Source organism: Alligator mississippiensis, chromosome 4 (assembly GCF_030867095.1).
Source record: "Alligator mississippiensis isolate rAllMis1 chromosome 4, rAllMis1, whole genome shotgun sequence".
NCBI lineage: Eukaryota > Metazoa > Chordata > Crocodylia > Alligatoridae > Alligator > Alligator mississippiensis.
This window is the reverse complement of record NC_081827.1, coordinates 92,007,616-92,034,529: the sequence shown is the minus strand read 5'-3', so window position 1 is coordinate 92,034,529 and position 26,914 is coordinate 92,007,616. Positions and strand designations below refer to the sequence as shown.

The following is a 26,914-nucleotide window of genomic DNA, read 5'->3' as shown; positions in this document are numbered from 1 at the left end:
AGTTTCCCCTACCAGCATCCCCATCCTCCCTGTGAGGCTGCAAAATTTTCAGACTGGGAGAGGGGAAAGGGAGCAGGAGGAGCACGTTCTAAGGATTCCCCAGCCAGTACTGGAGGGTGAAGTGAGCATATTGGAGCTCCCCACCTCGGGGCGGGGGGGAGGTTCCAATACTCCAATCTCACCCTACAGTGGGAACTGAAAGACCCCCAGACTCAACTCCCTCTACTCCCTTTCCTCCCTCCTATTCTGAAAACAGCAACAGGCTGGCATGCAGGCAGACAGAAATTACAGAAGGTGCTTTGTTTTGAAACATCTTCAACTGACCTTTCATGCAATAAGGTTCAGATTTTCACCTGATCAGCCAGGTGCTTGAGTTTAGTCACAGCTATAGTCTGCTTTCTGTGGCCATATCAAATGAAAATTGTCACTTCTGTCTCACAAACAGCACATTGTTTGCCAGCCTTGACTTGGACCACTGCAATCTAAAAATTTAGTAGTAATTGTTGCAAGTCTACTATATCAAATACTTTCAAGAGTCATATAAACATAACATCAACTTGCTGTATCCACCCAATTTCCAACTTTGTGGTAATATATTGCATAATGTAGTTATGATAGAATGCTTTGGCTTCAATCTAAGATCTAAGAGACTTTTCTTCAAAGCGCTATCTATCCATATTATTTATAAACTATACAAATATGTAGGAGGTGCTTTATAGATATGTAGGGAAAAGAATTTCCTTTTTTGACTGGGGAAAAATAAAGCTCTCAAGTTACAGAAAAATCTTGAACAGCACAATCACCCATCCAGAGAAACTCAGCTTGGCCCACGCTGTTTAACATCTTCATCAGCAACTTGGACGAGGGGGTGGAAAACACGCTGTCCAAGTTTGCTGATGACACTAAGATGTGGGGCGAGGTGGACACACTTGAAGGGAGAGACAGGCTGCAACTAGATTTAGACAGACTACAGAAGTGGGCAAATGAGAATAGCATGGGGTTCAACGTAAACAAATGCAGGGTGCTGCACCTTGGGAGAAGGAATCCACAGCATACATACAGGTCGGGGAGTTCCCCTCTTGAAAGCACAGAGGCAGAAAGGGATCTTGGAGTCATTATTGACTCCAAGATGGACATGAGCCGCCAATGCCAGACTGCAGCCAGCAAGGCCAACCATACCTTGTCATGAATCCAAAGGTGCATCTCAAGCTGGTCCAGAGAGGTGATACTCCCCGTCTATGCGACTTTGGTCAGGCCGCAGTTGGAATACTGCGTCCAGTACTGGGCACCGTACTTCAAAAGGGATGTGGCGAGCCTGGAGAGGGTTCAGAGGAGGGCCACCCACTTGGTGAGAGGGCAGCAGGACAGGCCCTATGAGGACAGACTGAGGGACCTGAACCTGTTCAGCCTCAGCAAGAGGAGGCTGAGGGGGGGACCTGGTGGTTGCCTACAAACTCATCAGGGGAAACGAACAGCAAATAGGTAGAGCCCTTTTCTCCCCAGCACCACCTGGGGTGACAAGGAACAATGGTCATAAGCTGATGGAGAATAGGTTTAGGTTAGAGATCAGAAGGCAATTTTTTACAGTTAGGGTGGCCAAAATCTGGAACCAACTTCCCAGGGAAGTGGTCCTCGCCCCTACCTTGGGCAAATTCAAGAGGAGGTTGGATGATCACCTGCCTGGGGTCTTGTGAACCTAGCATTCATTCCTGCCTGTGGCAGGGGGCCAGGCTAGATGATCTGTTCAGGTCCCTCCTGACCCTAGCTACTATGAAACTATGAAAAGGTACTTGAAGTCCAACCCGAGCTCTCAGGTGCTCCAGTGCTACTTCACAGAAGTCAGGGCAAAGTTGGCAATAGCAGAATTTGGCCAATACCACCTATTTGTCTGAAACATAGAATCATAGAGAAGTAGGACTAGAAGGGACTGCCATGGGTCATCTAGTGCAACCAGCTGTCTGAGGCAGAGTCATCCCTGCCCAAACCTTCTTATACAAATTCATAATCAGCCCTCCTGGTAAAACTATAGTCAATCCTGACACAGCACAAGACATGACACCCTAACCTAGGGGTCAGAAACCCCTGGCACATGTGCTGAGCATGGTACACAAGGCCATTTTTCTTGGCACACCACCGCCAGCCCGGGCTCTAAGCAGCTGCTGCCAGCCATGGAGCCCAGGCTGCTCCCAACAGGAAGCTGGAAGGTTGTAAGCTCTGCTGCAAGCAGACTGGACTCCATGGGCCGGCTGCAGCTGGGAGGCTGTAAACAGCTACTCCAGGCTCCGGCATGTCAGCACTCCAGCACCTTTCAAGGTAGACATTGTGGGTTTTTTGGCACTCCGGCCAAAAAATGTTGCCCACCCCTGCCCTAAACTATCACAGGTAAAGCAAATAAACAAGTTCCCTACACCCTCTTTCCCTCCACCATCACAGAAAAAAAGCAACACAAGGCTAGCAGACACCAAAATGTACTAAGATGCTAATTTAACTACCTTGAAGGAAAGCTAACAAGCATTTCAGCTGTTTTGTAAAGATGCTTAGTTGGTCTTGGAAGCTAGATGTTAAAAGCCAAGACAATTTCTGTGGTACTATCTTGTTCCAAAGAGAAGCCAAACATCCAGGTACCATGAATGGGCAGTCAATTGAGGCAGGCTATCACTTTTCTTTTTGGCAAGTATTCTTCTATAATTTCTTTTCCCAACATATTAATATTCTTCATGTAGAGAGAACAGCCTGAATAAGAACAAGGTATGGGGACCAATATCATTATTTTCAACATCAACCTTCTGGATGGTGCATTTATTTAGAGAATAAATGTAATCTGAGATCCTGACTTGAGTGGGGTTTACACTGGAAGTTCCTGGCACTTTAAAGGAGGTTCTGCAGCCAGGAGCTGTCAGAAAACTGGAATTTGACAATGAGCAGGCTCCACAGTTAGCATAAAATGTCCTCTGTTCAGCTGTTTGGGAACTTTCCATTTGTAAAATGTACCATATTTACTTAAATATAAGAAGACCCCTAATAATTAGATTCTATATATGGAAAATTTATAAATTTGTTGTCATTATCTGGGTATAGGAGCTAATTATTGGAGGTTTTCCTTGAATTTGTCCCCCTACACTGCTACCCACCTTGCTCTCTCTCCCCACTCCAACTTCTTCCCCTCTCCTTACTGTCAAAACCTGCTCTTCCTGAGTACATGGAAGTGAAGAACAAAATTTACATATAGTCAAATAACAACCAGTACCCATAGACTTAGTTCAGGCAGGATTGATGCATTTTACCTTTTTAAAATCTGCTACAAGTTTTACCACAGGGACTCCATAAACACCGTTTTAAGCAGCACTTCAGTACCTACTTGTATGTAGTACAATTTTTTTTTGTAAATAAATATATACACACACACACACACACACATCTATGCTCTGAGTATTTGTATATAGTACAAATTATGCATGATATTAGTCCAAAGCCAAAGCCAAAAAGCTCATGATTTACTACATAGTTCATTGGGCTGGGTCCCAGCAGAGTCAACAGCATTTCAAGCCATGGTGACCCCACAGCTCAGCACTGCTCAGTATGTGTCTGTACTCCAGATACACCCCTACAAAGGGTCCATGTGCTAAGTAGCCTTGGACTCATGACTGGAACCTGGTGTTCTTGTCATGAGTCCTAGGATCTCCAAAAATGTATATGCAGATAAGCCACAGGAAAACCTGGTCTGGTTTCACCTCCTGGAGGGCAGGGCTACGCTAATCATATGCAACAGACTGGCAGATAGTAGACAGAGGAATTCTGGGTGTACTGTTTGGGGCCCCATTTTATGATTTTGCCAGTGATTTAAGGCTGGTGAAGAAACAGGAATCATTGGGAATAGGAAAGAAAGGTGCAGCTCAACTGTGGGAGTGAAGAGGAAGTTGAAATATATGACTTGAAAAAGAGTCAGCATTGAGGGGGACTGCATGCAATGGGCAATAATACATCATTTATTCAAGCGGGTTGCACTAATCTATCTGTGTGGTAGGTTCCCATCAGTATGTTTAACCCATGTGGGTTATGCATTTTATAGCCATGCTCAGCATTGGCCATATATAACTGTTACCAGATTTGCCCATTACTTTGGGGTGTGCTCATTTATTAGGGATATGTTTCTAGGGTCTTGGTAATTCTGTCAATGTGCTGCTTGTGTTACTATACGGAGCTATATCTCTCCCTTCTGCAAGTCCACACCCCCAATGGAGCTATCTTGCAGGACTCAGTTTCAATGGGGCTGGGTTCCTCCAGTCACCAAATCAGTCATACACACAAACAAATTAACGTGACACGCCTGACCTGGCCGGGCTGATCAGCATGGACAGGCTGACACCCTCATATGCCAAGAATCAGTTCATCAGAGCAACAATAAACTGCAGTCAGACACAAGCACACAGGTAAACAGAATCCCTCTGAATCCGGCTGGGTGTCTAGCTGACACCCTCATGGGCCAGCATTCAGTTCATAAGGGCACGTCTGAGTCAAACTGGGTCAATCAGCCTGTACAAGCTGATCCCCTTAAGTGTTTCAAACTCAGCACGTCCCAATCTTTGGCCTCTTGATGAGCAGACCCCACAGTATTTTTGGACTTCACAGGGATCTTTAGCTTAGGTAAAACAAGCGTTGCTGCAGAGCATGGGAGGAAAGAGAAGCAGAGAAGGAAAAATATACCCAATTACTACCAGTTTGACTATAAAAGTTATTTATTGCTAAGCATATGAAATATATAATGGTACTAGTAGCAATAGACATGCAAAAGAAAAACAAACACAAACAATTACAGTACTACCCTGGTTTCACTAAGTATTTGGGGAAACTTAGCTCAAGCTTAACTAATACAGTTCAGGTTCAGAAATTTATGCCTAGAGTAAAAAGAGAGAGAGAGCGTTGGGATCCCACCAGTCCAAGGTACTCGGGCTGCAAAGCTGACAGGCACAGTCCTTGAAGAGAGATGATCTGTTCTTCCAGTGTCCCAAGAACAACAGGGGATGGTGTCAGCACAGAAGTTTTCTTCTTTCTTTCTTGAAGCACCCACACTTTTTACAGATTTTTATACCCTCAGTTCAGCTGCTTCAAAGCACCCTCAGTAGTGTAAATCATTGTCTTTTCTATTGACAAGGGGTTATCTGGTTTGGAACATCTCAACAAACTGATCAGGAAACACATAAGATTAGGGAGTAACCGAATACTTGGGAGCCAGCTTGAAATTCCTATGGATAGCAGATATACTGATGGGATATCTCATGGTTTCTCCAGAAACAATAGATAGCTTGCAGCATCAGGATTTTAGATTTTCACTTGTTGTGAACAAGCCTCAGCTTAGCATGACTTTTCCAGATCTTACTATAGTCTTTTAACAGACTTAAGACAATCATTGGGGTGCTCATAACCTTTTGTGGAGAGGACTTCCACCAGTCGTCTAGGGAAAAGCATGACAACACCTGTGATTAGGGCTCCAATGGGCTGGACACTGTGATGAACCCTTAACCATTATTCAAATGTTGCCCATACCCCCTCTGACTCGGTCTCTTGCCTCAGCATTCCCTAACCTGGCAACGGAGTTTTAGTCAATCAAGTTGAAATAGGCCTCCCATAGTGGGACCGGGGAATGTATGGCCCAAGATGCCTATTAAACTTAGAGGTATGTGTGTGTGTCAGGGGGCGGGGGGGAGTCCTTTGTAAAGCCAGATTAGAACTGGTCTGAAAATGCTGAGCTGGGTGTGTGTGAACATGGGTTGATTAACATTTGGAGCACAGATTCCCCAACATGCAGTGCTTCCCTGCTTCTCTGGTCCCAGAATTCACTGCAATCTCTACTTCAGACTTTCTGTTCTCCATCTGTCATGTAAATGAATGGTCATCTGGTTCCATCTCGGATGCAAATGAGACCTAGGGCAGTTGTTTCACTCTTGTCACCCTTATCTGGAGGGTCTTAGGTGTGTCTCTCACTGCATCTTAATCAGTCTCATTTATGTAGAGAGGGGAGGGGGGGGGAATTCTTTGTGAGTCAGATGGACTGCATCCTGTGCCAGGGTTGCCTGAGAACACAGAGCTGAGACGTAACAATAACCAACTCCCTATTTGGTTGCTATTTCTGAGTATATGTTGCTCTTGGCAGCAATTTCATGATAGACAATGTATTTAAGGAGGTTTCCTTGTATGCAATCATAAGATGAGGGGCTTTTTTCCCTATGCTAATTGGGGGAAAATATCTCAATGTGTATTTGACGAACTATGGTCATTTATTGTCAAAGGCATCCAAAATGAAACTTTCTAATATTTCCCAGTCTATTATTTTAGAAGTATACATGCTCAGAAAAATTCCAACATTTCAACTTTTCATCCTATTTCAGGATGATGACAAACACTAAGACAGTGTAATATATAGTTCTGACCAGCTCTCTTCTATGCCTCCAGATGATCCTTTCTACTCTTTAATTGTGACTCATTTGTGAGAAAGAAACCTTTCTTCCTCAATGAATTACCCCCCAAAATCTCCACAAAGTGACCCTCTGAATTTTGTTTCCACTTTGTCCTTTGTCTCCACTTGTGTGTGCTTTTTTCTGCAAGAGGCCATGGTTCAGGCCTGTATTCACCAAGAGAAGCTGTTATCTCACAATCAACTTAAGGCTGACCTATATGAAACAAGATGAGACCTATAGGCTTAAATTTTGAACCATATTAATTTCAGTCCAACAAATTGCAGCTCAATCTTTTAAAGGGTGCACCTCTTATATGCCCTTTTCCTATAACTCTCTCTGTTTCATTTTTGTCTTCCCTTTTATATTTAATTGAATATTACAGCACTAGCTAGCTATGTTGTACAGCACCCCTTCGTGCATAAATGGTTATGCTAGGATTTTAACAAAAAGGGTTAAACTAGTTTTCTGTTATTTGAGTTGATACATAATAAGAATGTTTTGGCTTCTAGTTCTCTCGCGGGGTGGGGGATGTATAGACAGGCACAGAATATTGCAATCTTGTCTTCTTCACAACTATCCAGACAAGTAAACATGAATTTGGTAACAAAAATAATTGAAAAGTTTGCAGGTGTAGCTTTATTTTTCAGAACATCAGCAAAACCACCTGTGTTTATAAACAACTTCAGCAAGTAGCAGCATTTTCTTCCACTCAGCTTCACCCAGACATACTGGACTGCATTAGCTGTTATTCAGATTAGCAATGTGCTAAACTAGTTGTCATTGCCTTGCTAGCACAGAAGGAGCCTTTATAATCTATGTCATTTGCAAAAAGCTTCTGTTCTTGACACAATAGGTAGGCCAATATGTTCCCCCTCCAAGTATTTAAGGTGAGTCATTAAATCCAATCCACACACACATTGGGAAAATGTGTTGTGATGTTCTTCATGTTTAATTCCTTTCACAGAAAGGATGATGCCAGCATTGATATCAATAGTTATTGACTTAATGTCTGTACCACACTAGCTAACAAAACCCCTACATAACTGATAGCTTCAGATTCACAATTATAGAAGGCATGTCTACACATGCTGATTTGAGGTGCTTTAGCCCAATGTAAGGCACATTGGGCATTTGTACACATGCTTGTACCACAGCCCTGGCCACTTTTAAAAGTGCCTGAGGCTGCGGTGTATGCATTTGTATAAATGGCAAAATGTGCGTCATCAGTGAGAAAATGGTGGTGGTGTGCTTTTGAACTAAAACACATCAAAGGTATTTTAGTTCAAAAGTGCACCACTGCCATTTTCTCAGTGCTGACATGCATTTTGCCATTTATAAAAATGCACGTGATGCAGCACCAAGTGCATCAGATCACATGCAGAGCAGACTCGATTGAGACTGCTCCGAGATGACGTGCCTCGAATTTAGGCATGAATAGCCTAAAATCACCATTTTAAGGTGCATTAAGGGTGTGCACATGGGACTAACTTTAGTCCCATGACAATCCATGCACATTTTGTCGATGTGCTTTAACATGTGCACATGTAGAAATGAGCCTAAATCACCTTAATGTGCATTAAGCTAATGCGCATTAAATTTAGGTGCACCTAAATGCATGTATAGGCATGCCAAGAGTGATTTAACAACTGTACTTACTGAAAAGCCAGTGAAGGTTTGCGTGCACAGGGATAATTCATCCACTCCTAAAGTGAGGACAGCTCTGGTGGACACAGATAGTTATTTTGTGTCATTAGTACTTCACAACAAGTTATGGTTATTTTCAAGTAGAGATGTGGAGAAAAATTTCTTCAGGTGAAACTACAAAGTATTTTACACTTTAGGTAAAATATAAATACCCAAGTTGGAATTACTATTACTCTTGATCAATGTTGTTCTTCTAAAGACACAGATCCTCTGTGAGAGAAATATCTACTGTATAGTATACCCATCATTTGCTAATCATAATCCATTTCAGGGCTGGAGTTCAGCCATTACAAGACAGCTTGTTTTCTGCCAAAATAATAAAGTCAAACCACTGATCTGAGAGAAGTCACTGGTCAGCTATGTCAGTGGCAGAACTCTTAGAAGCAGCACGTCTCCTTTTCTTTTCTCTGGTGGCCTGATTTATTTGTACTAAATTATTACGATTTGTGGGAAAAAGAGACTAGAGAAAACAAGAAAATTAGTCTTCTTGTTACAACTAATAAATGGAAGCCACATGTAAAAATGCAGATATACTGCTTGTGAAAGCTTGGCTGGTCCAGTGAACTGAAATATCAGTTCAGTACCCTGACATGCTTTCAGAAATGGGAAGATTGGGAAATGCCAACACTTACGTGATTATATATTTTTTAAAAAGAAACAAACAACTTTTGAGAAGCACAGACACATTTTTCTATGTACGCAAGTTCCGCTACTTGCCATGATATAGTTACAAATGTACACAAATCAGGAGGTACTCACATCAGAATTTGTGTGTATGTTAAAATGTACAAACTTCTGAAAATATGACTGAAAATTTATACTGTGCAAAAAAAAAGGGGTGGGTGGAAGAGAAGTTTTAGAAGTGAGTAGTCCATGTGCTAAGTCCTATGTGGTAATTGGATAGGATAGATACTCTGTAGTAAGGCCCTGATGTAGCAAAATGCTGAAGAGGGTTCTTAACTGCAAATAAATGGATAAACTCATCCCCTTCGGTGGAACTACTCATGTGAAAGGTTAAGCTGTGATTAAGTGCTTTGCTAAATGGTCCATTGTTATAAAGTATTGATCGATTTCAGCTTATTTTAAAGCTTGAGGGAGACTTATAAAATAACTTTTAGTTTATAACTAAATCTATATTTTTTTTTGTTTGATTATTTATCTACCCTGGATTAATGGAGTACCTCCAAGGAAAAATAAAAGAAAATCCTGTACTGATTTATGCTTAATAGAGTCAATCAATGACATACCATATGCATCTACACATGCAAAAAATGTGACTGAGTATACACTGGCTCAGTCTGAGCTGGAGTAAACTAATCCCAAACATCACCATCTACATGTACATTTAAGTGTAGTAATTTACTGCACTGCCAGATACCACTTGTAGCTGATGGGACTATCTGGCAACACAGTATCTATTGCATTCTAATTGCTGTGCACCTGTAGATTGTGATGCTTTACTGTGCAGCAAATTAGTCTGCTGTGCAGTAAAGCATTTTGTGTATGCACTGTGGCTGAATCAAAAGTGTGAAGATCAAGGTTTTTACTTAGTTAACAGATTTCAGTTCAACTAAAGCATCAAATTAAACTAAAGAAAAATCTCAGGTTTGTACTCTTAAAATGTTGTTTGTTACTTAAAATCTCATATATGCTCTACTTCTATTACAGTGATTCTCAGCCAGAGTGCTGTGAGATCCTTTCAAGGGTGCTCACAATATTAGCACCATCAAGTGCGCAAACATGAGCCACAAGATTTCAAATAGATTTCACAGGCCAAGCCATACAATCAGAGGCGTGCCCACAAATAGTAGCGACACAAATTTGTGTCACTACTTTGTGCCACAAGGCACACCCCTGCCTGTGCAGGGTCCTGTTGCTCCATGTGCTGCAGGGGGGCTGGCTGGGGCATAGGATGCCTCAGCAGGAGCTAGCCATCCCCTGTGCTGAGGTACCCTGTCTCCTGGCCAGCCCTGGGCTGTCTGCTCCCCCATCTCCGCATGCTGCTCAGCCCCAGTGCTGGAGACAGGGGAGTAGCCAACCCAGGGCTGCCTGCTCCCATGTCTTGAGGCACCCTCTGCCCAAACCAGCCAGGGAGTGACTGGCTGGGGCACAGGGTGCCTCAGCATGGAGGCTCCACATCACGCGGAGAAGGAAGAACAGGCAGCCCTGGGCTGTCTGCTCCCCCATCTCTGCATTTGTCCCAGCACTTGCCACTTTGGCATGGGTTGCGCCATTTTTTTCCAGGATTTTTCTTTGCTACTGGGATATCCTGGTAGCAAATTTTCCCTAGCAGCACCACCCACTGGTTAATGTGCAACTTGTGAGTTCGTTACGCTGCAAAGAGGCTTGCAGTGCCACCAACCACATGTGCCTGCACATCCAGATCCAGCGACAGTGTCCAATCATTTTGACCTCTTGTGGTGCATCCAGATGAGTGCAGCTGTGCGGTATGTGGCACCGCAAACATGCCTGCAGCACCACATAACACACACTGAGGTGTTCTCCATGCTGCAAGGGCATCCTGCCTGTACGTACACTGCCCCATTTTTTTTCCCATGGGTTTTTTTGACCCCTGGATATGCACAGTGCTGGTCCCAGCCTCCCCTACCACCCCCGGGGTAACTTGCTGTGCACCAAAGTACACATGGCATGGGCATCCTTCAGGGACAAGTAGCTTTGGCTCTATGTGCACCGCTGCTACTTGTCCCTGGGGAACCAAAAGTCTGTACTTGTCTGGATGCAACCTGAGTCATTTGCAAACAGAAGAATCCCTCTATTATTTTATGCACTAAAAAAATGAGTGAAAACTAAGAGCTGGCATTTTCCGACAGGTGCCTTGAGTCTAAAAAGGTTGAGAATCACTACCAGCATCTCAGGAAGTTCTCCATATATGTTCCTTAAGATGGATTTGTTATTGTAGCTGTCATGAGACAGCAAGTGGATAATTTAGCTTCTGAAGCAAGAGAGAGATTTTAAAATTATGGGCTGGATGCCTCCAAAAAGCATTCACCTGGAAAAATCTGCTGTTGGCTTGTGGTGATAAGGACTGGTACCCATGGCCTGTCAAAAAGATCTGCCTATCTGGGAGCCATTTCTCTTTAAAGATATCAGAAAGCAGGCAAAATGCACTTATGGATGCCAAAAGCATCTTGCTACAGTGGTGGTCTGGGAGCAGGATATCTGGCAAACTAAAGAGATCTTTCACTTTATGCTAGCAAAGTCCATGGATAGCTTTGAGCTTAGACCCCTAAAACTGGAAGTGTGAGGTTAGGTGCTGCTAACTCCCAAAGGATGGGTCCCTCTAAGGACTTGCTTGCAATTTCTTTATTCTCATGAGACGAGAAGAGCAAATTGTTTTTATGTGGCTGGTTATTCCTCTACCGCCTAGATATCCCTTCTGGCAGAAAACAAATTCAGCAGCCTCACCTATGAAAGGGACTGGGTGGGAGAGAGTCAAGATTCAGCAATTTTCCATTGTTAGCAGCACACAAGGATATGGAAGAAGAAAGGCTGCCCATTGATTTTTATATTTTTTAGTTTAATTAGATTTGAGAGGTTACAGTGTTGGCAAACTGAGATTTGTTCTTCAGTTCATGCTGGTGGTTAACCAAATATTAAATCATGGATGACTGACAAAGGATGATGTCTCCAATTTTGTCTGTATCACTGAAATCTGACTGGATGATACCACTGGGCTGTTTTTTTACACAGTTGAGCCATGTTTCAGAGACTTTGTAAGCCAAAAGAAGAGGAGTGAGGGTGTGCTGTTTGCATCTAGACTGAATAGCATAGAGCCTTCCATACCAAAAATGAATCATATAGATCACAGGGTGGTCTTTTCCTACAGTGGTCCAAAATGGCTCACCTCAGGTTGAAGGCAGGGCAGTGCTAGGATCCAACTTGTGCTATCACTGCTGTTTCTCTTTTCCACCCAGCTGCAGCATTGCATGGAAAAGCTCTGTCACATGACTGCCCACCTGCAGCATGGTAAAAGAGCTGCTGCCAGACATCAACAAAGCCCCACTTTCATGCACCACATCCAGTGGCTCCACAGGCTCTAGGTTGATAACCTGTGATACAGAGCACTAGAGACTTTGGCTTCACAGAAGGAATTGGGGAAATTCCTGTTTACTTCAGTGGAGTCAGGAATTCATTATGGATGCATGTGCTGGCATGGAACTCAAATGGGTCTACTTTCAGACTATGGCTAAACCACAAATCTACCATGCCAGTTAGCAGCACCATCAAATATACTGTGCTGCAACCATACTATTCCGATAGCAGGTTACTTGGCACTGTCATTCATCAGTGCTAATTAGCCTTTCCTGGCACTGCATAGATGAAGCTGGTCAGCTTCCTATCAGGGGTTAACATATGTGATACAGCATGGTGTATGTGGGCATACCACTGCTAGAAACAGTAATAAGTGTGCAGTTCAGACATAGCCTCAGTGCATTGATTGAGATACTGAAGTCATGATGGAGATACTGAAGATCATAATGCTCTGGAACATTTAATGAGGATATCTTTTCCTGATCATGGGACTATGGCTAATAGTTGTTAGTACAGTCTTGCATCTAGTCATTGTAGTGGTGTTAGAGGCTCATCAACTGAAGATTTTGCTTATGTTAAGGTCTGACCAAATCAGTCTGGTTTACAGATAACCTGTGACAACTGAAGCAGAAGGAAAATAGCTGGAGCCCCAGTGATGGAGAAATTTATTTTCCTGTATGGAAAAATCTGATTTGCATCTCCACTGTTGGGAGGAAAAGTGGTATTTTTATTGTTTAACTATTTAGAAGTTGTGAAGTTGCTACCAATCTCAACTATATTCATGGTCTTTCTGGAATGAGGGCTGTAATGTGGTACGGGTGAGTGTCTTTTGACGATAGGGTTATTTTGCATTTGTTGTTGTGTGACTGGTTGATTCTAGCTGGGAAGTAAGTAGTAAAGCTAGACTGCTGAATTTGAGGATATTACAAGAGAATATATTTTACTATTTGTCAGAAGTTGATAGTTTGGTATTTTACCTTTTCTTGAAGCTGAAATGAATTGGCAATAAGAAACCACTTAAATAAGGGATGTGGGGCTCCCTGTGGACTGACTCAGAGCAAGGAACAGTGTTGTCTGGCCTGCAAAGTTGCTTACGAGGCTGAACATTTGTCAGTGCGGTGAGCAGTGGCTGCCATGGCTCTAGGAGCCATTACTTTGAATGCTGCTGCTGCTTCTTACCCTACTACCAAATTCCTCCCCCTCCCCACGCTCCACAAGCTAGATGACATAGTTCCATGGGCTGGAACTGACCTTTGACACCCTTGACTTAAATGAATCACTGGTCACTGCTGATTTCTCCACCCCTGCCATACTGTCTCTTTCAGGGGCTGAAATACTTTCCACTGGCTCCCAGGTCATCAGAATTCTTTTGTGGGACAGATCTTAGACCTTACCCACTCAGACCTTTGGCAAGGTTACTCTTATGTAAATCAGCTGTCTCACTGTAGTAACTCTCTTTGCTCTTCATCAGTGTTTTTCAACCTTTTATCATTTGTGGACCCCAAAAAAGTTTTGAATGGAGGTGCAGACCCCTTTGGAAATTTTGAATGAAGGTGTGGAGCCTTTGAATTGTAAGTGTGGGTATTTACATACTTTTGATTGATCGTAGTCATCTTTCATGGACCCCCTTAAACATAGTCTGTGAACCCCTAGGGTTCTGCAGACAACAGCTTGAAAACCACTGAGCTTCATCATTAAAAGTTGTTCCTGCTGCAACAGACAGGACTACCTTAGAAGAATGAAGAAGAAAACTGCCTTTGATAATAATGGGGTCCTCTCTCTGGAGCAAAAAAAAATGAAGCTAGAGCAAATATGAAATAGTTTGAAAGTATAATATTTTTCTGTTAAGAAACAAAAAAGACCAAGGCAGATATCTCTTCAATCTGAGACTTATATTTCAAAAAGGCAACATAGCATATGGCACACTTTAAAATAGGACTGGATAATTTTGTCAATAGGGATATCATTTGTTGGAAGCTAAAATGCTAAAATAATAAAAGCCTGATCAAATTTCAAGCTTCATGGCAAAAGAAAATTGAAGAGGTTAGGAAGAAATATTTCCACTGTTGTCAGAGCTAGACAATCAACTTGCTGCAGGACACCAGAGAGGAGAAGGTATTCATCTCCTTCACAAGCATGATTGGCAGCTAATTATGAGGTATGGGTATTGGACAATATGGGCCAATTATCTGATTCAGTATGGTAACTCATGTGTTTCTAATTGTTGTGTTAAGGAATATTTCCTTGACCATTGTAATTTCATGTTCTACAATACTGCTTCATGTATTAATTACTCCAGTGTATCACTTTTCACAGATGCATTTATGATCAGTAACTTTTTGGTGCTCCACTTTAAAATATGCTATGTCCAGTAGCCACTTCTCAGCTGTTAGCGGTTCTTAGAATTGTCAAGAGACAGCAGTTTAGAGCTTGTATTCAGTATATCATTGTACCTATGAACAGTATATCATCATGCCTCCAAAAAGGTTTTGCTCTGCTCTTGACATGCAGCTGTGCTTTTCTTTATGTTGGAAGGTCCAATTTACAAACTGCCTACCTAACATGTACATGCAAGAGAGGCATTTAAGGTTGCAAAATGGGTCAATCATGCACCTATATACATGTGCAAATAGATTTGAAAGTGTGACCACTTGCCTATATATTTGTCTATAAATTGTTGCAGAAGTGTGTAATGCACCAGCACATACCTAGACAACCATACAGCCACAGCGACAACATTTGGATCATACAAACCTCTTTCAAACACACTGCAATGCTATAGCACTTCATACATAATGCAATTGCATCATGCTGACATATATAGGAGGTCTTGTGGCATGATCTGATCAACATCCTGTTTCTGCTCTATACTTCCTGATGCCTTATTGCTGTCTTGAGACTTCATTTTGTTTCACATATTAGCGTGTTTCATTTTAATTAGCTATTGTGGTGGCATCACATTGTTTGTACTACTACTTCATTCTCACATACTGGAGTTGGTCTTGTGGTTGGTATGGTGAGAATAGCCTCATGGAATGATGGTGGCATGTGTCTGTTTTGAGGAGTTCAGCCATGGTGTCTGTCAGTGGTTGTGCGCTGCATAGCATTTTATGGCTTTTGCTCTTTTGTCTCAAATGCATTGAGGAAAGCCCTGTCTGTGCTGTGTTATGCCTGCCTTTTCTGGAGGAAAGTTGGCTTGGATGGGGAAAAAGATTAGGTAGCTTCATTCTCTGTAAATCTTACTCCACTTCCCAAGTTCCCCCTTGCTGGATATTCTGCTGCACTCTTGCAATCTCCTTCAATTTCTTCAGTTTCTTCAGAAGGAAGAAAGGATTTGCAAGGTAACCGGTTGGAAACGCAAATACCAATCGATCCAGATGCGCAGAAGAGAGATGCGGACTTTTCAGAAATTCTTAATGCAATACAAGAAAGTAAGTTATACTTGGATCTAAAATCAGATACATTGCAGAACAGCTCATTGAGATGAGTCGATATGATATGTAATGGTTGGATAAACTAAAGAACTAAATAGTAACTGTATGAATTCGAACCTAATGGTTCAGTAGGTAATTAAATTTCATCAGGAAAACATTAACAGAGGAGCTGTAATAAGATTTGAATTATTATTTACCTGAATGTTCAACTGTCATAGACTTTTTGAACAAAATTTGCTAGAAATACTTAGGAGTTTAAAAAAGTATTCACTCTTGACACTGCTGGCCGAAAAGGAAGAAATGTTAATACCCTATGCCCTATCATAATCTGGGATCTGTGTCTGGGCTTGCATTTCAAGTGGTTCCAAAGTCTCAGAAACATTCATGCCCATTGATGTCTATTTATGCTAATTTAGATTGGATAATTAATTGCTGTAGATACTAAAAAACAGCTTTTACATCTTTGTATGAGATTTCTTTCCTTCTGAAGCAAGTGAATGTGGATCCTTATTTGTTAATTGGTTTTAAACTGTTATATTTCTTTCCAGTGGTAAGAAGCAAAACCAATAAAGGGATTTCAACAATTCTTTAAAAAAAACAGTAGCACTCATCAGACAACCTCTATCCCAGGCTTGTTTGCCAAAACAACAATACCTTTTTTGGATAAAGAGACCTATTACACTTGAAATTTGGAAGAAAATTATTTTAGTAACAGTCTCTTCACAATTTATTCTTCCTACAGTTTCTTAACCCTTTGCCTTCTGCACCCTGCAGACTGGGAGGTAATTCTAATTTTAAAGGGATAAGAACCAAACCACAGCAAAGCTCCTTCATGTACTATGCTCTATGAAAGTAAAAAAATTGGGTAGGAAGGACTACCAAGTCACCTGGAGGCCTGAAGCTCTGTGGAAATAAATATGATAGCAGTATTTGCATATTTTATACACAATTGTCTGTGATTTGCTCTGTATACACCAGCTCAAATGTCAGCTGAGAGAAATCTCAAGAACTCAAGTAGGAAAAACATAAATAAAATTTTTAAAACTCTGAAAACTTTTCTTCTTTTCTTTTTTTTATATGAATTAAATTTGCAGTGTCTTCTGAATCTAAACAGCTCTTGAATTTTACAAGTAATTCTCCATAATAGTGTGAAAACCTACTTTGGCCATGGACCAAACAAAACTCACGGTTCAGAGTCACTGCCGCTTTAGTGATAACCTGTGTTCCCTTATTCAGGGTTTTGTTTTAAACTGGTTGTCCTCTACAATAATTTTCTACAAAGAGGAATAACTACTTAAATCTTCAAACACAACAGGATACACAAGCATATCAAAAAATACCTATATTTCTCTCTAATTTTATCATAAACACTAGGAACCAGACAAACTTTTCTCCTATTCTTTTAAATGGAGGTGACATTAATTTGGGGAGAATGTAAGTTCAGCCATAACAGCAGTGAACTGCTTGGCTGCTTGATGAAAATTAATCATCTCAGTGTTCACTCTTCCATACCATAAATTTATGCTAAATTCTATGAGTATTTTTACACATGCTCCAGAAGGCGCAGTGGGCACTTTAATTAGTGAACTGTGCTAATTAAGAGCTCCTGAACTCATGTGTATCAGTGTCCCCTGCACTGAAAAATGGTGGCAGGGCACTTTGAACTAAAGTTCATTGAACGAGCTTTAGTTCAAAGTGCCCTGCCATCATTTTTCAGCATGGGGACACCGCTCTATGTGAAACCAGAGTTTGCTGGAGCACATTTATTTCCGTGCTCCAGCAGACTCCATTAAACAAGTCTACTCCCTGCTGTCTCCCTGCATATCGATAGGATCCCTATGTGCTTTCAAAACTGACATAAAATTTCTCCTGAATAACCCGTCTCCAGACCTTAAAATCATAGATTCATTCAAAAATAAGGCTGGAAAGTTCTTCTAGTCCAACTTCCTGCTCATGGCAGAATCATCCCTGATTAAACAATCTCAGTCAAGGGTTTGTCTAACCTTGCATTCTTCCCACTTGGTTTGGTCTGTTGTTCAAATACAGTGATTATCAAGGTACGTTGCAACTATCATCATTTTTTGTGTCTGCTTGAGAAGTAGGCTGAAGAATATTATGAGTAGATGGGCATAGTTAGGCTGATTTTTATGGGAATGGTTAATATGATGAGGCATGCCATTTGTGTCCATCACCTTCTAGCAATAAGTATGGGTTTCATAGTTTCATAGTTGGTAGGGTCGGAAGGGACCTAAGCAGCTCATCAAGTCCAACCCTCTGCCATGGGCAGGAAAGGATGCTGAGTAGTATAATTCTGCAGACATTGGATTGTAAACATTTCAGTAGTCTCTTAACCTACTGCTCCTCCTTTTTCAAATATTTATTATTTTGAAAATCACAAAATATTTTCTATCCATACTAAAGTTTGGCTTTTTCCTTTACAAAAGGAAGCTTTTGAGACTAGACCTATGTCTATACTCCCAGCTGACCATGTTAAAGAATGCTACAGCAAGACACAGTACTCATAACAACGTAAGGCTGGAAGGGACCTCACAAGGTCATCTAGTCCAGCCCCCTGATCAAGGCAGGATCATCCCTAACTAAAGCACCCCAGTCAAGTGTCTATGTAACCTTCCCTTGAAAATTTCCAAGGATGGAGATTTCACAGTTTCCAAAGGTAGCCTGTTCTAGTGCCTGAGCAACCTCATCATCAGAAAGTTCCTCCTTATCTCCAATCCCCTGCTGAAGCTAGACACCATTGCTCCAAGTCCTGCCCCCTACAGCCACAGAGAAAAGCCCATCTCCAGTCTCTATAATTGTCCTTCAGGTATTTGAAGATGGTTATCAACCCCTCCCTACCCCCGTCTTCTCTTCTCCATATTAAATAATCTTGGTTCTTTCAGCCTTTATCATAACTGTTGCCTCCATGTGCATATACCTGAGATGCTATAGGTGGCACCGGTTATGGCCCAAACCACTTTCTCAGGTGTGCTTTATGGTAGACACCCAGAACTGCATTAAGATAAGTTACATCACTTCCTTCCCAGCAGAGAGCAGGAGTGCCAAGCTTTGTAGTGACACTCCTTCCTGTGGTGCTCTAAGAGTGTAGACAGTGTCCATGTAACGTATGTTGCATTTGGAAGCTGTTACCTCCCAAGTTCCCTTGGTACAAAGCACCACACTGTAGGATCGCTTTATATGGTTGGACTGTCTAGGGTGGTCCAGCTGGCAGCCCAGGGGCCACATGCAGCCCACAAGGGGCTAAATTGCAGCCTCTGGGCTCCTGCCTGGCTACCATTGCTCCCATCACTCTGGCTGAAACAGCAGCTGGAGTCTCTGGGCTTCCCACTTCCTCCTTTGGCTTTTGTTGCCTGTTCCTACCCCAAGGTGCACCCAGGGGAGCTCAGGGTGAGCCTGGGGCTGCACAGGTGTGCAACTCCAGGTAGTTGGGGAGGTAGGAGAGTACATGGTGAAATAAGGGGGGATGCACATGGTGTGTTGTTCCTGGAGCCCTGGCTCACCCTGGAGTAGCCTATGAGCATGCAACCTCTGATGGTGTAACCCATGGAGTGGTTGGTCCCTGGCCATTTAGAAGTTGGACAACCATGGGTTATATGCATGCACTGGATAAACTGAGTTTACCTATTTCTCTGAAGACTAGTTAAAAATAATTGAAATTCTTGGAAAATATTCTCAACTCTTTAAAAATTTGCAGGCCTGTTATGGCATTGAGTAAGAAAATATTTGTAAATGATTAATGAATGTAACATGCATCAGGTTACAACCCCAGAGCTTACATCTAGTTCAACAGTTCCAGCAGTTTATAATGAATGAAATTATACAAAGGATCAGTTAAGAATTAACTCCTTTTTTTAATAGGAATTTTGGTGCTGAAGCAAGGTGCCATCTTGATAGTCCTGAACACTGAGATCCTTTATTATGCATAGAACACATGCAGCCACCATAGACAATACAAGCTCCATATCTCTTGTGATTTGGAGAGAACATGTTTCACCTGTGAGAGTAGTCCATCCTTCATGCCCATGAGTTTGTGTGATTACCAGCTGGCTGTACAACCAGATTTGCAAAGGCTAGCCACACATCTGAGAATGTCCTTGCTACCTGCAGTCAGACATGAATAGCAAATAATTAGAACATAGCGTAGTTAAACGTTCCTTCTTGGCTGGTTGGGCTGATTGGTCTTTGTTACCTTTATTCAATGCAGGGAACATAAAAATTGATAGTTAGAATGGTTCTTGCTGCTTTAAGATCTATGTTTTTGATTATATTAAAGTGACTTTTTCTGGGCATTTTCTTTCTTTCTGGACCTATTCTATCTAACTTTTTGCTAGCTGGACCTCTGCCTTATTTCTGGACTGCCAAGTTTTTGAGTATTCAGCAGCACTTCTTATTTTTTTAAACAAAGATTTCAGTCTATAGTCAGAGGCAGATTAATGTACAAGCCTGTAGGGCCTGGTCCAGGGGTCCCTGCAAATCAGTTGTCTTCTGGGGAACCAGGAGCAGCACAGCCAGGCAGGCATCCTAGCAGCAGGCATCTGGGGCAGGCAGCGTGCACCTCTTCCACTCTGGCCAGGCCAGGGCCAAAAACTAGGGGGCAGGCGCAATGCTCTGTGTAGATGGTGGTGGCTTCCCAGGGCCATCTGTTGCCAGGAGGCCCCATAAGCGGCCACACTCTCACTCCCGCTCTCTTGTGTCTGTGGGTGGCCAACAGCGCCATTGCCACTGGGACAGGATGGTATAGGACAGCCCTGCTCTGCCCCACCAGGGCTGGCAGAGGGGCAGGCAGGCAGCTGGGGGTGGCATGGAACACATGCCCCCCACCCCTCCCTGGGGGTGCCTCACATCTGGCTGACCCCCTTCCTGGAGCACACCTGCAAGCCTGGGGGTAACGCCACCACCACCAAGTCGGACTGATCTTGGATCTGTACCTTCTGGGAAACACAGAGTAGTCCTTGAGAGTACTTGACCCACTGCAAGAACTTGGTGTGCTTCCCTCAGTCTGAAGCACAAATAGTGGCCTCCCTTAGTCAGCTGAACCAAGGGGACCCTGAGGCATAAGCTAGACCCTCTCCCAATAAGTCTCCCATGCTAGGTACGGAGAAGAACAAGGAGTAGGTCTGGAATATGGTACAGGGTACAGCAATACCAGATCAATATCTTAGAGCAAACATTGGCTTGGTAGCCTTTAATTAAGCATCTGTGTTACTGCAAGCTATATATCTAGTTAGATCCAAAGTAGCTTACAGGTATTATCCAGAGGCAGGTGGAGATTTCCTTTAGAGGCAAACAGTTCCTTGTCCATGATTTTCAAGAGACAGAGAGAGAGAAAGAGAGAGTTTCAGCTGGGTTAGTTTCTCTGTGAGTCTTCATCATGGCTGCTGCCCTGCCCCCCCGGGCAGTCCTTAACTTTTATAGACCTTATGACCTCATTTACCTGATCCAATGAAGGCCAGCAACTGTTGGCTGCTGGCCAACCAATTTGAAATGCATCACTGGTTGCCAGGTAGACTGGCAGCCTCTAGCCCCTTCCCAGTCATGATGACATTACTTAAAACAATAAGGAGTTTAAGCCCCCACCCAAGTGTGTTAGGCCAGTCACATAGGCAGAGGGAGCAGGTTTTCCCCCTCCCTCAGGAATGTATCCAGCTCAGGTTACAACTCAGGGTTACCTGAAGCTGATGAGACCAGAGGTGTCTGCCCTCTGCAGTGGCCATGGTAACCAAATTGTCAGATAGCAGAGTTTGGGGAGAGACAGAGATTGTATTCTGCTGCATATACTAGTAACTTAAGACTGACTTGTGACCTGTCCTCTAGTCCAAATCTACTTGCTATCTACATTAAAAACATGTCACCTAGTGGCATTCCAGCTCATTTCTAGGCGTTTTCCTGAGCTTCAGAGCCTAAAGTTAAGCATCCCCTTAGTCTGCAGTGTATTTGGAGCTCTCACAGATGCTTCTGGCCACAAGCACAAGAAGTCCACGCTATAAGGAATGGAAAAAATATTTAGAAAGTAAAGTAAAAGTAGCAACCACTTTGACTGTAGCTTTATATGGGCATTTATACATGTGCTCCAGGAGTATGCACAGGAGGGAGGGGAGGGTGGACATTAATTAGAGTGGCTCTGAGAGCCACTCTAATTAAGGTGCCCAGAGTGTCTTGTGTATCAGCATCCCCACACTAAAAATGGTGGTGGGGGTGCTTTAATTAAAGCTCATTCTATCACCATTTTTAAATGCAGGGACACTGATACACAAGACACTGGAGTGCAGTAATTACCATGTGTAATTACACTGGAGTCACACCAGAGCATGGTAATTACAAATTCATCAGTTTATAAAAAATTTCTTGAATAACTGTATACTCCTGACTTCAGAGCTCCTGTTGTGGACCATGATGATTTCTTTCAAAATATTAGCCTTCTCTTATTATTATAAGGAAAAACCTATTGCTCTTCAGAATACTTCAGATGGGACAAAAATACAGTGGCTGAAGGAACATTTCATGTGGGTAGATTCCCAGTGGTTTTTATGTTATTTTAATTTACTCATTTTTTCTACTTTACATGGAAATGTCTTCAGATAGATTTCTAAGAAATAATTACTATTTAATTTCTGAATCATGATAAAAATTATTTGGAATGTGGAATGTATAGATGGACCTTCTTGCAGAAAGCAGATTTTAAATTGTATTCCATATGTTTGCTCAAAACTTGAATCTTTCCATATCATCTGTTGTTCAAAAAAAAATCAAGTGAAAGTTATAAAAAATTTAGTGGTTATGGTAGGGCCCAGAAAGATTTTGCTGTAAATATTTGAACACTTCTAAATTGCAGTGGGGTTTAGTATAAGTTGGCACAAATTATATCTTTTACATCCAGGAGTTTCCTGTCAATTGCTTGCTGCACTGTGGCATCCGATAGGATTTTTCTACATTAGTGTAAAAGGTGGTGGAATAATTGGTCTTAAAAAAATGTCTAATAGACAATGTAAGCATCACCATGAGCATCACCTGCTGTCTTCCAAAGAGCTGTCATTTGAATTTTAATAGCTAGAAATATTTGTCATCCATGCACTTCAAGCTGCGATAACCAGTAATATAAGGAGTATTAATTAGGAGAATGTGGCAAAGTGAGGGTCCCTGACCAGCTACATTGCTAGTTTCCCCACCTGCCTCTGGGTACACCGTCCACCTGTCTCATATGCCATGCCTTGTTGTTACTTAATTGAAGTGTTAATTAAGGCAGGAGGCTGCGCATTCTTTCCCCGATGCCAGGGGGTGCTGTCTATGGCTCCATTCTTCCCCTACACCACAGCCCAAGCCTCACAGATAGCATCCCGATGACACACTGCTCCCGGCCTACAGCCAGACCAAGCTTAGGCCTCATTGTCAGGCCTCAGACACACACACATTCATACCGCCCTTCTCTCACTAGGTCCTCTCACACTCCACCCTATCTCACAGAGTCTCTTTCACGCACCGACAACTTGTACTGCCTTGCTCCCTCTTGGAGTGGGCCCTTTAGGCCATAGGCTTTAGCTAGCTCATGCCTTGGGTGGCAGATGTACTGTCTTTTGGGCCTCTCCCATGATCCTCACCGGGGTAGTGGCCAGTCAATTACCTGACCAGGTCTAAGCTTGTCCTGGCCCCTTCCCGGAGCAACTCTGTACAATCAAACAATACTGGGCTCCCAGCCCTCTGGTTTTCCCTGTCACCGGGGCTCCTCATCTCCATCCCCTTACTGGGGCCACCCCCTCACTGGGGCTCCACATCTCTGCCCCCTGACTGGAGCAACTCCCTCCCTGGGGCTCCACATCTCCACCCCCTCACTGGGGCCATAGGGCTTCCCTCCCGGGAGGGGCTCAGGTGGCCGTAGCAATGCCTGGCCCCTTCTGGGTCTTGCCCCCACAGGGCTCAGGTGGCTGCAGCTGTACCTGGCCCCAACTACCTCCGATGATAAATGACCCACCCAAAGGTGAGAGCTGGGGTTTCTTCCACTCATTCCCTACCCGCCTCATCCCCTACCCGCCTTTCACCAGGGTGGTAACTGGCCTGGCATTTCCTGGGGGTTCCCACGCCACTGAGATCCCCACCAGGCCACCCACTCCCAGCAGGGTGCAGTTTTAGGTCATGCTCAGGACCAGGAGCCTCCAAACCATCCCCTTAAGCTCCTGCCCTTATCTCCAGGATGTTGCATGCAGCCTTGTAGCCCGGCAATGTTTCTGCCTGCCCTGCCATCAGTAAACTGCTCTGATTATATAGGGAGCCAGAGAACTAAAATGGCCACTGCAATCAAGCATCTTGTCACGGCGGGGTCCTTCAGGAGGGCCGTGATCTCCTTACGGCCCCCTTACCGTGCCAAGTTGGCCCAAGGGCACCCTCAAATTCTCTCCTGCCACGTCTTCGATGTTCAGTAAGTTTGGGAGGCTGCCTCACGTCTCCTTGGGCACGGTTAGCAGGGACATCTGTCCCTGTGTGTTCCCAGACCCCCTGGGGGTCTCCCGGTATGATGGGTGCTTCCCAGGCACCCTAGCCTTATGGGTTACGCATGGCTCCTACCAACCCCTAATACAACGCCCCAAGCCTTGCTGATGGGATAGACGCTGGTATGTCTCTCTCTATATATATACTGCCCGTCTCTTGGGCCTCCTCTACATACTCTCGCCCTCTCTTGGGCTCTCCGAGCCCACTCGGGGCCTCCCTGTAATGTTGCCCCTTTCTGGGGCCTTCTCTATAGTGTCACCCCCTGTCTGGAGCCTTTACAATACTGCCCCCTCCTGGGGCTTTCCCTACAATGTCGCCCGAACTTGGGCTTCTAAAATACAGGCCCCCCCCGTCTGGGGCTCTCTGTGCCCACTCTGGGGACTTCTCGGCAATGCCGCCTGATTCTCGGGCCCACCGCGCTGCTACCCCCTTCTCCCAGGGCCACCGCGCCACTACCCCCTCTCACCGGGGCAACCGCAGCACTCTACCCTGCTCCGGGGTTTGTTGCAGCACTCGCCCTTCTTCAGAGGCTCACCGTGCCCGCACTGAGCTTTCTAATAATATTGCCTCCTCTCTAGGGCTTGCTGTGCCCCTACTGGGCTTCCTCATAACACTACCCCCTCTCTGGGGCTTGCTGTGCCCGTCCTGGGCTTCCTAATAACACTGCCCCCTCTCTGGGGCTCGTCGTGCCCGCACTGGGGCTTCTCAAAGCCGCCCCTCTCCGGGGCTGGGGTCTACACCCCGCAAGCTGCGCCCTCACTGGCGCTACGCCTTCACTGGTGCCAGGGTTCCCATACCACTGGGGTTCCCCCTGAGAATACTGCGCCCTCACTGGCGCTAGGGCCCCACCCCCTGTGGGTCCCTATAAGGCCTCCTCCAACCCCTATAGCCTCACCCAAACCACCGGTGTAATATCAAAGCCGAACATAAACTCAAGCCTCCTGGCTATAACTCAAACATAAAGCCTCCTGGCAGAACCAGGGTGCTCAAACCTCTCCGAGCTGCCATCCTTCACCCAGCTAGAGCGGTTCTTGCAATGCTCGCATTCTAGCCCCAGGAGCTGCTGCCTCCCTGGCCGCTGGCAGAGAACTGCCAGCCTGGCCTTAGTCCTGGGCTTTATAAGGGCCAGGCCCTGCCTCCTACAGGCAGCTGGCTCTCCTTAGTTGCCCCGGCAACCCGCAGCCGTGCTCGTTACCCTGGCAACCCTCAGCTGGGCTCGTTATATCCTGCCAGGGCTCTCTCTCTCTCCCTGGCAGTTGCCACTCCCTAGGAGCAGAGCACTGAGGTGCCCTGCGACACACCTGCTGGCTGCTTTGCTCAGTTCTTAAAGTGGCAGGCACCAACAGAGCCCTGCCACAGAGAAACATAATTCAATTATGGCAGGGCTATGCTTCTATCTTGTTAGGCATGTATACAGAGAGAAGATACTTTAAAAAATAGGACCCAAATTTAGGCATCTCACTGTTTGGGTGTCCACCTTCAGAAACATGGATTTAAATCCTGATTCTTTGGATATTGTAACACATCGGGGACCCAGGGGCAACCGTGATGTCTTCTAGTGGCTCTGTGACCATGCATTGCTCCGTCCCTAGAGCGCCTTCCCTTCTCACCTGCCATGCCTCGATGGAAAAAAAAAAAATAATAATAGGGAGGCTGCCCACAGGCCTTCACATGGACCCAGTCTAAACTGGAATTTCACTGGGGTTTCCAGGTGCCTCACTGGGCCTCTCTAGTCAACCAGGGCCTATTGGGTCTCTCAAGTTGACCACATCCTACTGGGCACTTAAAGCTTTAGGGGCTAATCGCGTGGCTCCAATCCTTCCCTACACCATGCCCCAAGCCTCACAGATGTTACAATAATGATGTTCTTCTGTTGGGTCTTTGGCTTCCTTGGCCTCTGTCCCTTTACTCTAGCTAGGCCTTCTAGCCTGAGCCCACTGTATCAGACCTGGCTTTGAGGGGTTGGTGCTCGGTCCAGTACTTTTCAACATCTTTATTAATGATTTGGATGTGGGGGTGAAGAGCTCACTGGTCAAGTTTGTGGATGACACCAAATTATGGGGAAGCGTGGTCACGCTTGAAGATAGGCTACAGATACAGGCGGATCTAGGCAGGCTAGCAAGTTGGGCAGATCAGAGCCTGATGAAGTTCAATGTTGAGAAATGTAAAGTGCTTCTCCTTCGGGCGAGCAACCCCCAGCATACCTATAGGCTTGCCAGCCCCATACTGACTAGTACAATGAATGAAAGGGATCTGGGGGTAATAATAGACCACAGTATGAATATGAGCCAGCAGTATGATGCTGTAGCCAATAGGGCAAATGATACTCTGGCATGTATCGATTGATGCATCTCCAGCAAAACCAAGGAGATGATTCTTCCGCTCTACTCAGCACTGGTGAGATCACAGCTGGAGTACTGTGTCCAGTTCTGGGCACCACACTTTAACAAAGACATGGACAAGTTTGAGAGAGTCCAAAGAAGAGCCACCCGTATGATCAGAAGCCATATGAGGAAAGACTGAGGGATCTGGAACTCTTCAGCCTGAGGAAAAGAAGACGGAAAGGGGACCTGGCAGCAGCTTGCTGCTACAGTAGGGGAGTACATCAAGGACTCAGTGAGCAACTGTTCACCAGAGCACCCGAAGGGGAAACCAAGAGTAAAGGCCACAAACTCCTGGAGGATCGATTCAGGCTCAACATTAGGAAAAACTTCACAGTCATGGTGTCCAGGCTATGCAATAAGCTCCCTCCAGAGGTGGTGTAATCAC

The 26,914-nt window shown here is 44.2% G+C and overlaps 1 protein-coding gene across 1 annotated transcript in view; it reads left to right on the top strand.

Moving 5' to 3' along the window:
- Nucleotides 1-26,914, top strand: part of ANO4 (anoctamin 4) — a 414,571-nt gene that overhangs the window by 179,111 nt on the left and 208,546 nt on the right. Inside the window, exon 4 of the mRNA XM_019480982.2 lies at nucleotides 15,524-15,643. Coding sequence (XP_019336527.2) covers nucleotides 15,524-15,643 — 120 coding nt within the window. The remainder of the gene's footprint in view (nucleotides 1-15,523; nucleotides 15,644-26,914) is intronic.